This window comes from Rousettus aegyptiacus, unplaced genomic scaffold (genome assembly GCF_014176215.1).
Source record: "Rousettus aegyptiacus isolate mRouAeg1 unplaced genomic scaffold, mRouAeg1.p scaffold_m13_p_2, whole genome shotgun sequence".
NCBI classification, from domain to species: Eukaryota; Metazoa; Chordata; class Mammalia; order Chiroptera; family Pteropodidae; genus Rousettus; species Rousettus aegyptiacus.
Window position 1 is genome coordinate 137,919,451 of NW_023416295.1, and position 17,380 is coordinate 137,936,830.

General features: G+C 35.6%; 1 protein-coding gene across 1 annotated transcript in view; it reads left to right on the top strand.

Annotated features, from left to right (window-relative positions):
- The window catches only part of SLC2A13 (solute carrier family 2 member 13), a 286,045-nt gene that overhangs the window by 61,103 nt on the left and 207,562 nt on the right, over positions 1 to 17,380 (top strand). The window contains exon 3 of the mRNA XM_016151690.2: positions 4,143 to 4,351. Coding sequence (XP_016007176.1) covers positions 4,143 to 4,351 — 209 coding nt within the window. The remainder of the gene's footprint in view (positions 1 to 4,142; positions 4,352 to 17,380) is intronic.

A 17,380-nucleotide genomic window follows, 5' to 3' on the forward strand; every position in this document is an offset into this window, starting at 1 on the left:
TTTTTATGTATTGGAACATAATCATCACCCTTGTAGAACTATTGCAGAATAAGTAACATGCTTATCACGTTATCAGTCAGTAGTCCATGTTATCAGGTAACCATGTTATCAGTTCAGAGAAAGGGAGCAATTATGAACTGCAGTATTCTGTCCTAAGTGGCCATTAGAGGGCACTTGTCTTTAGTTTCATTGGTGAGAGCAATATGATCCCTTCAGAACAAGAATGATGGTGAATGTTCAGTTCAATGAAGGACCTGTTTGGTGTTGTGTGAGGTATCGGCTCTCAGATGGCAGCAGCAACAGCCACAGTCTGCTCAGCCACTGTGGGGAGGGCTGGCACCCAGAAATGCAGGACCTTTGATTCACAGAACTTCAGTTCTTGGCACTGGGAAGAAGGCTTAACCTGAGATGAAGTAGCTGGGCTTCTCTCCTTTGTCGATGGCTGGCCCAACCCTACCATTTGAAAGCGTTGCTCACCATTTGAGGGACCCTCCTTAGTTTTCTGGTAGGCAGGTGCTGGAACGGCTAGTTGGACCAGAAAATAACTAATTAGTTGAGTTTAGAAAGTTTTAGAAGGTGTGTTTTAGTGAGTGATCATGATGCCCAAGAACATTCTAAAGATTTTTAAATCTCAGGAAAGCTTGGCATTTTTGCTAGAGTCAACCTGCTTTCCCTTTCTCTCAGCTTGGTGTGCTTTCTTGCCTCTAGGCGATAAAGGGCTTTTGTCTAAGGTGTGGTCCTTGGGTACTTACTGTTCACTTTAACTCCCTGAGTTTTTAAAACACTTAGATCAGAGGTTCTTGGCCCTGATAGTACATCAGCAGCTCCGAGGAAGCTTTTAATAAAATAGAATTCCCTGGGACTAGAGCCCGGACCAATTAATTAAAATCCCCGTATTGGGTAGAGCCTGGACACCAGTGTGTTTTAAAAGCCCCCTGGGTAATTCTAATATGAAGCCAGGGTTTAGAACCCTTGATTTAAGTTATAATAATGAGCTCCCCTTTATCAGTAAGGGACTTCTTGTTTGGGGATCGACTGCCCTAGTTTATCACTATACTCTTTGTCATATCATTATATTCTTTGTCATTTATCTGGTTCCTGATTTCCTTGAATTTAGAGGAATGATAGTGAGTCACTAATGCTGCCCTTAACTAAGCTTATAGGGTTCCTGCTATTTTAGTCTCATCATAAAATTTTCATTGGTACCACAGCAAAGTAATCTGCTATTTATCTGCAACCTACACATCATCAGGGGAGTGGTTTTTCCTCAAGAAAGAAATTGGTTCTACCTACTCTAAGTTTGGGTAGACGACATAGCCACAATAGGCAAGTTGCATTGAATTGATAAGAGAAGGAGTCAGGGAGGTAAAAATGTTTTTTGTGGGACATTCTCCCAATTTTAGGTACCAACGGAATGATTTCGCTTAATTATCCCTGCAATCCTATGAAAAAGACACTATCACCTATGCATTAAAATGTTAAGTAACTTGACTAGGGTTTTGATACTAGGATGCTCAGAGCTGAAATGTGATCAAGGTCTGTTCCTATGTTCTCTCTGTCATAACCACAGGTACTCCCCATCTTGTGTATTTGGTCTCTGCAAAGCCATGGAGATTTTTGCTTATCAAAATATTTTTATCATGAAAGGTAATTAAAATAAAGTAAAATAAGTTCCTCTGTTTTAGTTTTACAAGAGAAACTTTAGGATGCAAATGTATAAAACATGTTTTAACTTGACTAGTCTCTGGAATCAGGCTTTAATATCCTTAAAGTTTGGTAGCAGGGTGTGAATTCCTGTTTTCCATCCTCATATTAGAGCATTGACTTGTAAATTTCAGACCTAGACTCTTGGGACTTACAGATGTAAAAGCTGGAAAGCTAAAGTATTCTGTCTTCTAGAGCTGGCTTAAGAAAAATAGGCTAATATGTATGTTTGCATTTTTCTTTAATTTTGTCTTTTCCCTTTTAGTTTTTAAAACTATTATGTTCTAGGATTAAATAGTGAGTAGTAACTGAGAAGTATTATGTGAGCTTCTTTGAGCCTGAAAATGATTTAGTTTCTACATTCATTTCAAGTGCTTCTTTGAAGTATTGTGTGCAGCTCTTTAATCTTAATTCATCTCTAAGGGTGTATGGAGAACAGAAGGAAAGATCGCGAAAAGTGTAGAGAAACAAAATGTAAAGGCTTTCATCTTTAGGACTTTTAAAATTTATTTCCTAATTCAGTATATTTGGTGTTTACCTTTTTTTGCTTTTCTTATAAATAATTGGCAATACAATTATTTAATTATTACTTTTCTTTAAGAGACAATACAAGCAAATCGAAATTTTATTCATTTACAGCAATTAAACATACATTTCAGTAACAGGCTTAGTGGTACAAGTTAATATTTTAAGAAGGAAAGGTTAGAAATAGGCATTTTTGTCTGATCTGACCTCTAGCTTTCATCCGAAGATTCTTACGAAGTCTTCTTTAGATGAGTCATCTTCAGAAGAGAAGATCTAGAACAAAAAATGGTTTCATTGGCAGGAATTACTGTGCAAGAAAGTTTGCAGAACTGAATGGCTCAGAAGAGTCGCTACATAAGATATATGAGTTTGAAACAGTTATTTTCTCTTTAGATAATACATGAAGTTCAGATATATGACTACTCTTGCATCATTTCATAAAACATTTGCTAGTGCCTAGTATGTTCAAGATACTTTATTAGGTGCTGTGGTTCATACAAAAGTAAATATGCAATCAAGTGGGACAGTTAAAGAATTTATTATAACACAAGGTATAGTGACATAAATTGAGGTTAAAACACTGTGTTCCGTAGGCGAGAAGAAGAAAGAGTGATTCAATATTGGTTTAACTATTACAGTCCATGGGTTAAAATATAAAACATATTTTTTTAATACTGTAGGCCAAGTGATTCATTTAGTCAATTATTCATAAATGTTTTGTTACTTTTTAAATCCTTAGTTAATTTTCCTGTTTCCACATGTAGTTTTAACTACTGTTTGGAATAGGAGTTATTCTTAATACCCCTGCGACAGTTGTAATTTTTCCTGCTGTTTTCAGAATTAAAATGAAATTGTTTGAAAAATAGTGGCCTTAAAAAAAAAAAAGATATATCTGGAACCTTTGAGGCTGCTATATGTTGGGTTTAATGTAGCTTAAAAGTCACAATGGCTTTGAAAAGCTTATTGAGTCAGGTGACTTCTCACTGGTTTGTGAATACCAGGGAGCATCGTGGTTATGTGTTCCGAGTTGGCCTTCTGAGCTCTGCCATCATGAATCTACCAGGAAATTCGGATCAGCAGAAAACATCCAGGTGTCCTAGATTCATAGAAGTTTTCAGTTGAAAGAGACCTTTAAGTTTACATCTAATCTCAGTTCAAAAAGATTGAATCCTAGAGATGTTAGGAGATCAGCCAGGTGGTCAGAATAATTTGCAGAGATCTGTGCCAATTAATATGAGCATTATTACTCTTATCTCTCTGATAGATTTAAAATATACTTATTTGCTATAGAGAATTTTGCTGGCCATTAAGAATAGATATTTAAAGTAGATGACAAGTTAAAACAACATACAACATATGCAGTTTTTATTTTGAATTTCTATCGTTTTAATAATGATTATTTGTTCCAACTGTATCCTTTTCCTGCTATGGGCTTATGCTTCCAAGGGCAAACATGATGCTTGATGGCAAAATGAAATTGTAACTAATCATTCACAGAGGAATACTGTAAAGATATCAATTTGGGTGTTTATTTTAAAGAAAAATATATCTTTTAAACAGTTCAGAATATTTTATCTTAATTCCATTTTATATTGTAGAATACAGAATTATATTACATATATTAGTTTTGGATAGGAATGATTATTGTGGTTTGCATGATATGTTTCATGTAGAATTCATGTACATAATTATTGTGACTTTTGTCCAGTTTTTATTGTGATTTATGTGAGATATAGAGAAGAATCAGAGTTTTCTCATTTTTCAATTCTTACTATAGCATGAAAATGTCCTTCTTTTTGTACATATCCAAGTACAGTTTAAAAATATCATTCTGATCAATTCAGCATTAGATATTCTCAATGTGGTGCTTATAAGACCAGCTTTTACAATGATATATGGATTTCTTATTACAGATACATGTTGGGACTTGCAGCAATTCCAGCAGTTATACAGTTTTTTGGCTTTCTCTTTTTACCTGAAAGCCCTCGATGGCTTATTCAGAAAGGACAGACTCAGAAGGCCCGTAGAATTTTATCTCAGATGCGTGGAAACCAGACCATCGATGAAGAATATGATAGCATCAAAAACAACATTGAAGAAGAAGAAAAAGAGGTTGGCTCAGGTATGTGGATTTCGTATTTATATGAATTTTAAAACTACATAATAGTTTTATTTAAAAATTATATTTTATTTTTACTTAATATCGAAATTATGCCATAGTTTTATGTTTATAGCCAAAAATATATATATTTTAATTTTAAAAGCAATATAGTAATGTTATAAAAGAATAAAAAAATGCAAAATGCAACTCTCCTCACATAATTAGTATTTTAATTTTTCTGTTGTCGTCTTTCTAAATTGGATATACTTGACATAGTTACCATTATTTTATGTGTATGGGTATTTTTGAGCATATGTTTACTTTATACGTAAATTTGTCATATGTAAAAATATATATGCATTGTTCTTCCATATTAACTAAAAAGTCAGTGTGAACTATTGTCAAAATAAATCACTTTAGTAAAATTAAATAACTATTTCATGTATTACATTAATTTCCATACTAAGTTTTATAAAGAATAAGAATACCTTTACATCCTAGGTTTTGGAATAATTTTATATTTTCCTGTTTTCATTAAAACATTTAATTGTCTAATCAAAATTTCGCCATGTCAGAAAACCAAAAAAGAGGAAATTTCTAGTTAATTTATGTTGATGGGTTTAATTTCAGAGAAGAAGTCATGTAGGGATTTATAAAGTTCTCAGGCAGGATCTGTAAATTTGACAGTCTGATTTGAGTAAGCAATTTATAGGATGCAAATTATGGGAAAAGGTAGACATTTTATAGTACATTTTTTCCAACACCATTAGCCTGTCAGATTCACATTTCCCAATACTGTATTTTCTCTTGACCTTCTTTTTGTCTCTACATTAATTGGTAGCTTAAATGGAGAAGCTGACACACATTTTTCAAATTATCTTTTTATACCTAAGACAATGCCAAATACACATACCTCTTTATTGTTATATGTTATACACAGATCTTGGAAGGCTGTTCACTCACCTTTTTCTAGCATTTTTGGTGGAGCCGAAGGTTATACTTTCGTGAAACAACAGAATGAACACTTCACAGAAGCTGACAATTGTGTTAGCCACAGATGACTTGTTTGAACTTTATATATGCAGCATAACAGTGTGATGTTATTACCGTCTTCTTGCTCAGACCAAAGCCCTAACTAATTGTGAGCCCGTTTTACGTGGAGATCATTTTTCACAGTTTCAGAGCATATAATCGTGTGCCTGGTAGTGTCAGCATTTCTAGAATAGTACATTAGTGCACTTATTAAGAGAATTTTGCTTTAACAAAGTAATTTACTTTTATAGAATTCATCGTTGTGTTAATTTTTAAAATGATTTTTAAATGTCTATTTAAATTACAAGTAACTTCTTTTATGATCCTATCTAAATTCCTTGCAGCAGTATCTTGAATGAAATAAGGGATTTTGTGATAATCAGTTCACTTGAAACTCATGGACTGATAATGCGTGAGTGGAAAATCTTTCAAAGTATTGGTTTATTAAATACTACTTAGAATATTAGTTTTTATTTATGCAAAGAATAAGACAACAACTTAATAAAAAACCTTTTCATTTAAGAGTAGGAATACTGTTGATTTTACTACAAAGTGTTAAATACGTAGCTTCATTTTGACTAATTAAAAATTTTTCTAGCTATGCAGTTGCTGATGATGCACACTGTTTGAGTTTTGTTGACTATTTGATATATATATATATAACTAAATGGATTTCTTCAGAAACTTGAGGTACATAGGATCACAGTTAACTACATTTGCTTTAATTTTTCATAGAAGTCTTTGGGAAATAGGGTACTATTTCTTGAGTGCAGATAAATTATTTAGCTATTTTTCAAAGGTTTTAAAAAATACTGTAATGTTATCCACTGAATTCTAAAAACATTTGTCTCATGCTTGGGTAAATATTCTAAACTTTGTAACTAATGGGATTAATAATTTATCCATTTCTGGATTTGTATTATTTGAGTACTATCATCTTGCTTAATTTAAAAACAAATCACACATTCTTTTTTAAAAATACAGAATTAATAGCATTATGGGATGAATGCATATAGACATATTTTCCAGTGTTATATGGCATCAGTAATTTTGGATATTGTTTTTATGATTGAGAAGTTTGACCCCAGCAAACATGTTCTGTACAAGTATGAATTTTATTTCAGCATTGTCATGTCTAGGAGCAAGAGGCTACATCAGGTTAGTTGAAAAATAGAGGCTGGTGTTAGGGCTTATGTTAATAAAGCGGCGAGGTCCTGGCTTTCAGTTTACATTAGGAAATGATGGGCTAGGTGGACAAATAGACATGAAGAAACAACTAACTTTGAAATAATAAGAACGTCCTGGTGCAGGGAAGACAAGTCAGCTATAGCGTTGGACAGCTAGACAGCAACGGAGGTTAACCTGTCCATGGATTCCGATGAGGTGAACTTTGAGCCATGGCTTCAAAGGTGGGAACTCTGGGCACTGGGGTGTGGTGGCCTGAAAGGAAGAGCCTTGACCTAGCCACCATAGAATACTCAAGGTATTCTAGGAGGTTACAAAGAAGTCATTTGACAAGACCCCTGTTTCTTTTAGGGAGCGATGTTTTATTGTTAGACATAGCGGCTTAGTTACTCGCCACCTGTGAGTTTGCCAAATAGGTCTGATTCCAGATCAGTAAACCACATCCTTCTCTAGGAGTTTCCAGTGGATTTTGGACCATTATGACACTTGCTTATGTGACCTTTTTCCTTTTAAGGTTTTTTTTTTGGGGGGGCGCACTTGAGTTTAAATGTGATCTCTGAGGAAAATCGGCATAGTTTCTGAAGTATGTATTAAATTAACTTTTTGGATGTGTGAGATGTCAATGCATATGACATTTATTTCATTCTCCTGGTTTCAAAACACACGTTATGTCTTTGTTAGTAAATATGGTGGCTGCTCAGGCTATGTCAGCAGCAGAAATGAGGCTCACAGGCCATGCTGTGCAACGGGCTCAGATTGTAATGGTATTCCCTCTCTTCTGCACATGGTATAAAGGTCAACCTCCTTACATTATGATTTCTCCACTGTGGGTGGCCAAAAAAAAAAAAGTTTATGGGAAAAGCAAAAACATTGGTTTTCACATGTGTTTAACACTGTTCATACATCCTGTCAGACTAATAAAGTGAAACCAAAAGAAACAGCAACTTGGTTTGGGAAGCTCCCTGGAGTGGGAGATAGGGAAATGGAGTCTAGTCCTGGCTCCACCCCAAATTTGTAATCCTAAAAGGATTTTGGGGGAGTTGCTGAACTTCAGTTTCTTTTTGGTTTGTAAGAAAAGAGAGCTAAGTTATAATAGCTGCACAGTCTGATTTTTAGTTTTAAAAGTCTGTGAGAAATGCCTGTTTATTTGTTTGTTTTAATTTATAAATACTGTGCAGCAAGTAGTCTTTCATTCACAAATATTTATTGATTGACACTCAGTAGAGATGGGGATGTGGCAGTAAATGAAACAGGTAAGATTCTGGCCTATTCAGTTGAGAAGAGGCAAACGAATGATATAAAATGATATATCAATTAAATTGTGGTAATGGCTTTGAAGAAAACAAACAGGATAACAACATTTATAGGACTGAAAAGGTGCCACTTTAGGTGAGATGGTTAGGAAAGGCTTCTCTGAAGAGGTGACTTTGAAGAGTGTGAAAGAATCAGTAATATGGAGAAATGAAGGGAAGAGTATTCTGGGCAGAGGGAACAGAAAATGAAAAATTCTATGTATCATTAAGTGAACTAGATAAATTTTTGGAATTTTGATAATAGTCGTAAAGTGTTGCCCAGACTGAACTTTGGATTAATAGGGACACAATTATTACTTTTAGAATTAAAAGCAAGTTTTAGTACAAAATAGTATATAGATTATTTCCATCATTTTGTTGCTTATCTCTTATGTTTTTTCCCCAGTTTATTTCATGTAGCATAGATGTGTATTCTAAGAGTTGTGACTTGTGTGTACGACAGAGGTAGAAAGAAACCTGAGATACCTAGGTAATTGCTTAAGGCAGTGATTCACAAACTTTTCCACTTAGCTTCAAAGGTGAATGGAGAGAGGCAGGCCTTTTGGGACCTAGGTACTATAGCAAAAGGCAGCTGTAGTAAGCTCAACATTTATTTGAATTTTAATGTTTTATTCTAGAAATGAACAAAACTTTGTATTCTGTTCTATTACATAACTATTTTACTTGACTCTAAAAATGTTTTTTTCCTAAATATCTGTAGCACTTATTCGTTGGTTTAATGTGTTCCATCAGTACATGCCCTGGGATATGCCTCCCTCAGTTTGATAGACATGAACTTAAAGTATCTGGAGTTCCTTTCTTGAGCAAACCATTAGGCAGGGTATTGACAGTTGGGTCTGCTTATCTTACCAGCGATAGGTGGTCAGTCATCTCTTAATATACTGGGCATATAGAATGGCAGAAAGCCTTTGTCAGGAGCTTTAGCTCGTAGCAGTTAGGAATTGTCTGTCACAGAAACAAAAGTCAACCAACAAAAGAGGATTCTTCCAAAGACAGTCTTAGGGGGAAAATCCATAAATGAAGATTGTGCGTTCATGTATTTTATATCACCTTGTTTGATAGTACTAATTGACTTCAATTTCCCTTTTTTAAATTGAGATATGATTGACATAAAACATTATATGAGTTTCAGGCATACAACATAATGATTCAAAATATGTGTATGTTTGTAAAGTGACCACAATAAATCTAGTTAATACTGATCACCACATATTGATATATATATTTTTTTGATTTCTTCCATTTCTTATCCTGTACTGGAGAACAACTATATATTCCTCCTGGAATGAGGTGAAGGGAAAGCCCAGGCTTCTGCCGATATGCCTTAGCAGAAGAAACTCCTTAGGCAGAGCTCAGGGAAAGTCTCAAAAAAGCCACCATCTCTGTTACTCCCCTCTCTGCTCTGCTCTGCGGTATTAAGACAGGATCACTGGAGGGAAAATGTAAATAAGGTATGCTTTTTCTCCCTAGAGAAACATGAAATGTTGATATTAGCACCACTACATAAAACAAGAAAAGAAGCAGCAGTATTTTGGGAGAATGAAGCGGTCAGGGCAGCTTCAGTGCAACAACAGATGGAGGAAAGGAAGCGAGCAAGGCAGAAACCGAGTGCAGACCGCAGGGCGGTGGGGAGCAGCCTCCCACAAACCTATTGTCTATTTATAGCACAGGGTCAATCCAGGGAACTTAAAAATGTATGTGGGCTTTTTGTGTGTGTTTGTTTTTTTTAAAAAAAAAGGAAAGTAGCTTTTTCGAGTGTTCCCTCTTTAAAAATTATACATACACACAACTCTTTTCACAGTTAATATTACCTAGGTCACCTAGATCATAGATACTTCCAAAATAGATTTATTGAACGTAAGAATATCAGGAAGAAAGTTGGCTCTGCCTTTTGGTCACTAAAATCTTAATATTTAGGCATACGTGAGCAGCAGCAACCCAGAGGCGGTATTTAATACTTCAGAATGAAGTTCTGTTTAGGCTCACAAGTTGTTGTCACGGTATAGGGCATTCAGGTTACCTATGCAGTGTATAATTTATGCAAAAACATTCAAGCCAATAAGAGATGCATTATTTAATTTTTATCAACTGATCAACTCAGTAATCTGGGTGAATGCGGCTCTGTGTTTTGCCTTTATTGAGTACTTTAGTCTCCATTCTGGAAAGAAAGAATGTTATAGGGAGGAGAATTTATTCAAGACCTTTCTGCTAGTTCAGTTAAAATTCGATTTGATTTACCTCCAGCTCTTTGGGGGTCATGTCTATTGTGTACAGGAAGGGACAGCTGCATCTCTCAATTTTTTTTTTTTTTCTGAGAGTAATTTTGCAATTAGGTCATCAAGTCTTATCTTCTCATAAGTTATTTTCTTTTTCTGTGAATTGACATCGCCTGTGGCCATTTCAACAAATCATATTCTCTAGAGAGGTCAGAGAGGATAGATATTTATCATATTTTTATAGAAATCCCTCCAAAAGTTTCTTTAGAAATCTAATTCCAGCATAATGACATTGCAATAGAATGCTCGTCGTAGTTGGCATCTGCTGCACTTAGAGGAAAGCAGTCATCTTTCTCAATAGTTTGGGTAGTTTTGCTTGTATTTTCTTCACGTGGCACCACAGTGTTGTCTGACCCAAAGTAATGCATGTATGTTATTTATTGGATGAACTTGAAATAGATGTTGACAAATCATTTCTCAGCAAGATGACCCTCAATTTTACAAATATAGGCAAAACATTTCTATACTGTTCTCGAGGTTATTGTAAAATTGCAAAAATTGTCAAAGTCTGAGGCTGTCGTACATATCTCCTATGGTAAATAGTAGATTAAAAAGCTGCTTTAGTTCTCTTTCCTCATACTAACAAGCTGTAAGCTGAAGGAATATTAAAATAACATATAACTTATGCAGGTTTTAGTAAAATTCATTTTCTTAAGTGTGATGACTTATTTAAAAGAAATTTTATTTTACTCAACATGGCTTTAAATAAAGGTTGCCTTCTATTTTCTAAACCCCAGAATCTTTTAAAATTTTAAGCAGAATTGGAATAGTTCTTGGACTTTACATTAAAATGTCATTGCCTCCCCCCTTACATGGGGATAAGAACTGCACAGAGAACAATTTCCACTGTGTATACTCATGGGAGAAATAAATGTTTTTCAGATTACCTGTAGGCTTTCAAGCCATTTTACTTGATTTATATTGAAAATCCAGACTGTCTTAGTAAGTCGATAGGTAATAGATGAAGGCTTATCTTTCTGTTTTTTTCTTGCTAAGTTGTCCTTAAATCCATATCTCATAAAAAGAAATCCATGCTGGGGGAGTTTTGGCTATATCAAAGTTTTCTTTTTCCGCCAACACATGATAAAGTTTCTGTTTTTTTTAATGCTCTGTATTTAATGTAATCAAACAGGAGGAAAAAAACCTAACAAGGTATTTCAAAAAGAATATAGTTCTTAGATTGCTGCTTCAGAGTAGTTCATTTCCAACCTAACAAATTCGTCATTCAGCCCAGATGATAGTCTGCATTGTAAATAAAACCATACCCTGGGGATTGTTTTCCTAGAGAAAAGACAAATTGCTGTGTCATTTAAAGGTTGCCTATTCTTTGGAGAAGGTTAGAGGAGGATCCTAAAGAAAACACAGTTTTCTCCATTTCAGAGGCATGGGTACGTGGGCCATTCTTTAGTGTTGGGACCTTTTAGTGGTAACAGGACCGTTCCACTGATGGATTCTAGAATTATAATATTAATTGCCATATAATGTGCTATCTGAAAAAAATTGCTTATTTACAACTATCAGAAGAGATCTTCTTGAATGTTTCTAAAAAAATCAGAGGAATCACTCTTAATTTTATTTTTCTAATATTTTTCAATTCAGTTCGTATTTAGGAGACAGAGTGGTTAAATACCGTTAGTTAGTTTTCTCCTCCATGTATCATTCTACCTCAGGCCCACCAAACCCTCTGCTCTACCCTCTGAGCAGTGTTTTTAATCAGTTTCTTACTGAACATTTACCAAAGATGTTTCAGTTACCTTCTTTATCAGCATCTATATTTCTCGAAATGTAGTAGCCACCACTAAGAAGATGTGTAGGAGAAAATTACTAGGTTTCTGAAGCTAGAACAGTAAATTACCATGCAGCATACCTCAGAGATATTGCGGTTCAGTTTCAGACCACTGCAATACAACAAGTATGGAAGAAAGTGACTTGTCATCTTTTTGCTGGTGGAGGGTCTTACCTTCAATTTGTAGAAGACCTAACATCTGTGAAGCACAATAAAGTAAAACAATAAAACAGGTATGCCTGTATAAGTCATGCTTTTAGTATAGTTTTTTTCCTCCCTGAAAATATATTTTCAAGCTATTTCCTTGAAAGTGACTCCCACTGCACATCTCAGAATAAAATAAACTTCAAAAGAATTTTTTAGAGAACGGAATGCAATAACTGCTCTTTTCTTAAGGAGAAAGGGTAAGAGACTTTCAAACCAAATTTTGCATAAAAAGCAGAGAACTTTTGTAGTTTTAACATTATATTTTAAAAATACTAGTGTGAAAATACTAGTAACAATTACTATTTATGGAATGCTTATTTTTGTAAATGTGTGTACATATGCACACACACATATTCTCTTTCTCTCTGATTCTTAAAACAACCCTGTAATTAGACATTATTATTCATATGGTACTGAGAAAATGGAGAGCTGTCCAAAGGTCCTGACAACCAGGAAGTGAAAGAGGCAGGATCTGAGCCCCACCTCACTGCCTCTCAAGTTTCTCCTTGTTCTACTTGGTCAACTCTGCATCTCATGGCACCTCGGTGCTATGCAGTTTGGATATAGATGTGGGAGAAGAAATAAAGTATGGGCCTTGCTCTTAAGGAGCTTAGAACCTATCAAATTTCCTTACGAATGTCCTCCTTTTCTAAAAGGAAAAGACAGAAAACAAAATAGAGACAGTAAACCTTCAAAGTCCATTGACTAATTTAGTTCAGTTGCTTCCACCTTGAGAGTATATTTCCCATCAGTTTCCTCTTCCCTACTTTTTGCCATTGCCTGGCCTAGGTCTGGTGTTTATGTTTTCTGCTTAGGTAACAGTATCCACTAGTATCTGGCTAGTATCTCCCCTCACCATCTACCTTCACCATGGCCTCCAGAGTTACCACCCCAACACACAGACAGGGTAATGTCCCTTTCCTCTTCAGAAACAAGTTCCTTAACTAGTTATTAAATTTCCTTTAAAATCTGGTTTAAATTTATCGTTCCAGTTTATTTCACTGGAGTCATCATCCAAAGAGAGAGAGAGGAAGATGTACCCCTGTTGACTGAGAGCCTGGGCACTGAGGGGGTGAGGTGGAGTCAGGAGTTCCTAAGCTTTGCTATTTAATTCAAGCAGTGAACTCTGTAAAGAAAATGTAAAAATTGTCTAACAAAAAGAATATATTAAATTTGAGTGCTAGTAACATATTCTGTGCTAAAAAGGCCTTTCAAGAATATTCTTCATTAGGAAATTTAACACAATTCACTGTTCAGTTTACTTTTAGACCTTCTTTGAAAAAGGCTGAACTAGAAATGCTTAAGCGTTTCTTCCTATTCAGTATATGCTGGTATTTTTTTTTTGTATTGCACAAGAGTAGAAAGTCTATGAATTATATAAAATCATGTTTAATCTAAAAGAAAGAACTAATGTAAATATAGTAATATGGATATTTTAATTTTTCTTTTAATATATGTTTGAGGCTGTCTTCTTTGTTGGTAGAAAGACATTAATTTTGATGCTTTATCCCAAGAGTTGGCAAACTTTTTATATAAAGAGCTGGGTACAAATGTGGCCCACACAATCCGTTTTGCAACTACTCACTCTGCCATTGTAGCATAAAAGCAGAGATAGTATGTAAAGGAATGAGTGTGGCTTGTGTGGCTTTGTGTCAGTAAAATACAAAAAAAAAAAAAAACCTTACTTTTTTTGTGCCTGTTAGGTTTTACTCTTTATAAAATTAAGAAGCCAACCAAATTTGGCCCAGCCCCTTCTTTAACCAGTCATTAAATATGTCCATTTTATCAGTTGCCTCAGTTTTTACTAAGACTAATTTGGGGTGTTACTTTCTTTTTTTAAAAAAATTATGCGCATGGGAGCATTCAACATGGTATTCCCTAGCAGGTGTGTTTGCTTTACTTTCTGTGCAGGTGGTGAAGTTGTATGCGTGTGTCTGTGAATGTGTGTGTGTATGCGAGTGTGCACATGGTGTATGGTCACAGAAGAACCTAAAAGACAGTGTTGCAGGGAAGCCTCTTGGCAATTGAAGCAGTGAGCCTTTGTGAGACCCCTGTTCAGAACATGTTGTTTTCTTAATGGCTGAGCCACAGTCCTGCATTTTCACAGCCTAACAGGTTCATCATGACACACTCTGTCACATTTGATCTGATGGGGTATTAGGGGAGGCAAGGATCACTGGTGAGAGATGGGTCTTATCATCAGATGCTGTGGCTGGATTGATTCCTTTTTTTACATGGGAACAGAAATCTTCACTCCCTTTCCTTGGATTAAAGTCAAAGTAAATGATAACTTTTGTGGAAGACAAAATGCCCAGGACAAGGAGAAGATTTTATTCAAGCTGTTGCACTAGGCAGAAGGTTTTATTAGTGCGGGACTTTTCAAAGAGAAAGGAAAGCTGGGATTTTGTAGAACAGATAAGAGAGTTCTAGGGAAGGGCGGAGGTGGGTCTTATCTGGGAATGGGAGAGGGCAGGTACCTTACTTCTCTGTGTCCCTTCAGCACCTTGTTAATGCATCCCCGTGGCAGTCAGCATTCAGTTTTCATGCCCCTGTCCCACTAGCAACTCAGCTTTATTTGTCTTTGCGTTCCCACCACCAGATCCATACCCCGTCTTGCATCGGCAAGGTACTTAATGCGTGTTTCTCTGATTGACTTTCTACTCATGGAAGGAGTAAATGGTGATGTCTGGTCTTTGACCTCTGAGATTTAGAGGAGAAAATAGAGTTCTTACAGCATGATAAACTTTCCCTGTGTGTGACTCAGTCATCCTGAAGCCCTGGGGAACCCTGAGTGTTTGGTGAGAAGGAGATGTAATTCAGTGCACAGTGACTATTTGTTGCATGATCCTGCTTGCAGGGGCAGATTGATATGTTTAGAAATTCAGTGTGGATTTTACTAAGACTATTTGGAATTTATTTGTGCATTAGGAGTTATTAGTGTTTACTCTTGCTCTCTAACATGTTGGGACCAATTAAAAACCTCAGCTTTTCAGGTCAAGCATTGGTGAGTACAATGAAATTTAAAATATAAAAGTTATAAAACTTTATGTGATTTATTATTACTATAGAATTAATTTTAAAACAAACCCTTACTATATCTAAATCTGAGAAGTACCACTTATAAATGAACAAATTAGGCTTTTATAATTATGGGTAACAGAATATAATTCAAAGTAGACCCTTAATAAAATAAGTATACACATTTCATGATGTGGTAGAATCTTCTTCTGTGAAAGGGAAATCTTATGAAATCCAAATATATTTTCACTAGCAATTGCTATGATGGCTTTGGTACTCTTAAAACTAGTGACAGTATTGACCATAGAATTGTAGTCAGAACCTTAGGTGTGAAATTTGATAGTTGTTTTGTTTCTGCCACTTATTAGCTAGTTTATATTTAGATGTACCCATTTCAGAGTGTAATCGGAGACTCATATTCTTCAAAAATGTTCTGCGAAAAATGTTTTAATTTTACCTTTTGAAACAGCTTAATGTCAGAGTTTTTATTCATTTCACAAGAATTACTGAAATAGTGAGAGGCCAAGATGGCAGAGTAGGAAGATCCTGAGCTTACTTTTTTCCACAAACACCCCAAAACAACTACAAATAAAATAACTCTCTCTGAGAAGACTAGCAGAACAGATTTTCTACAACTAATGATATAAAGAATAAGCCAGATCAAGACAGATAATAGAGGCAGAGATGTGGTCTAGTCAGGACCCACACCTCTGGTACAGCAACATACAAGCAGGAGGGGATATCATGACTGCAAGGGGTCCCTCCTGAGAAGCCAGAGGTTTGAGCCCCACATCACAGTTTCCAGCCTGGGATACCTGCTCTGGGAAGGGAAGCCCGCATAACATCTGGCTTTGAAAACCAGTCAGCCATACCTCTAGGAGAGTCAGAGGGCTGTAGAGAACCGAGATACCACTCTTAACGGACTCACGCACAAACTCATTCGTTCTGAGTCCCAGTATTGATGCAACAGTTTGAAAAGCACCTGGATCGTACGTGACAGAGATACATTGACTAATTTTAGGGCGAGTGCCAGAGAGGCAGAGGTCTGTTGGAAATTTCTTTGGGGATGGAAGCACTGCTGGCACCATGTTTTTGTTTATTTTTACTCTTTTTCTACCTGATTGGCCTGGCTTTGGCAGGTTCCAGTTCTGATGCTCTTTATTAACGTTGCTAATACTATTAACCCCACCTTGGTGTTATCCTGAGGACCTGTCCCACCCAACCTTCCCAACCTGGCTGGGACCCAACCAAAGTGACTTCAGCTTTGCCGCACCTGGCAGGCAGCCTTGGCAGCCACCGATGCCCCTCCAAAGTGTCTCCCTCTCCAAGGGGCCAGTTCCCACACCTGAGTGTGGATCAACCACTTAAAGAACTAATATGAAGGTGAAAAGACAAAAGTTATAAAAACAATGATGACTACAGTAATTAGTTAAGGGGTACACAAAAATATGTAAAGTATGAAACCAAGGCATGTAGTTTCAGAATGCTTTTAAAATTGATTTTGGCTTAAAATAGACATATATATATGTGCATATATATGTATGAGCTATTATACATGAGTTTCATAGTAAGCATAAAACAAAAACATATAGGTACACAAGAGATAATGAAAAAAGATCTTAAGCATAACACTATCTATCACAAGGCAAGAAAGCAAGAGAATTAAAAAGGAATAGAAAGGAACTACAAAACATTCAGAAAACAATTAACAAAACTGCAGTAAGTACATATCTATCAAGGTTGCCTTAAATATAAATGGACTAATTTAATCAAAAGACATAGAGTGGTTGCATGGATTAAAAAAAAAAAAAAGCCTATCTATATGCTACCCACAAGAGACTCACTTCAGGTGTAAGAACACTCACAGACTGAAAGTGAAGTTATAGAAAAAGGTGTTTCCTGCAAACAGAAACAAGCAGAAAAACTGAAGTAATTACATACTTGACTATTGAATAACGCAGGGGTTAGGGATTCCAACATGCCACACAGTCAGAAGTTTTAGTATACCTAAGTCAGTCTTCCACATATGCATATTTTCAACTACAGATCAAAAATATAGTTGACTCTTAAAAAACAGATGTTTGAACTGTGTGAGACCACTTATCCACATCACCTGTACTTCTATAAAATAGATTTTAAGACAAAGACTATATAAAGAGACAGAGAAGGTTATTATATACTGATAAAGGGATCAATTCAACAAGAGGATATAATACTTTTGACCACAGACCTG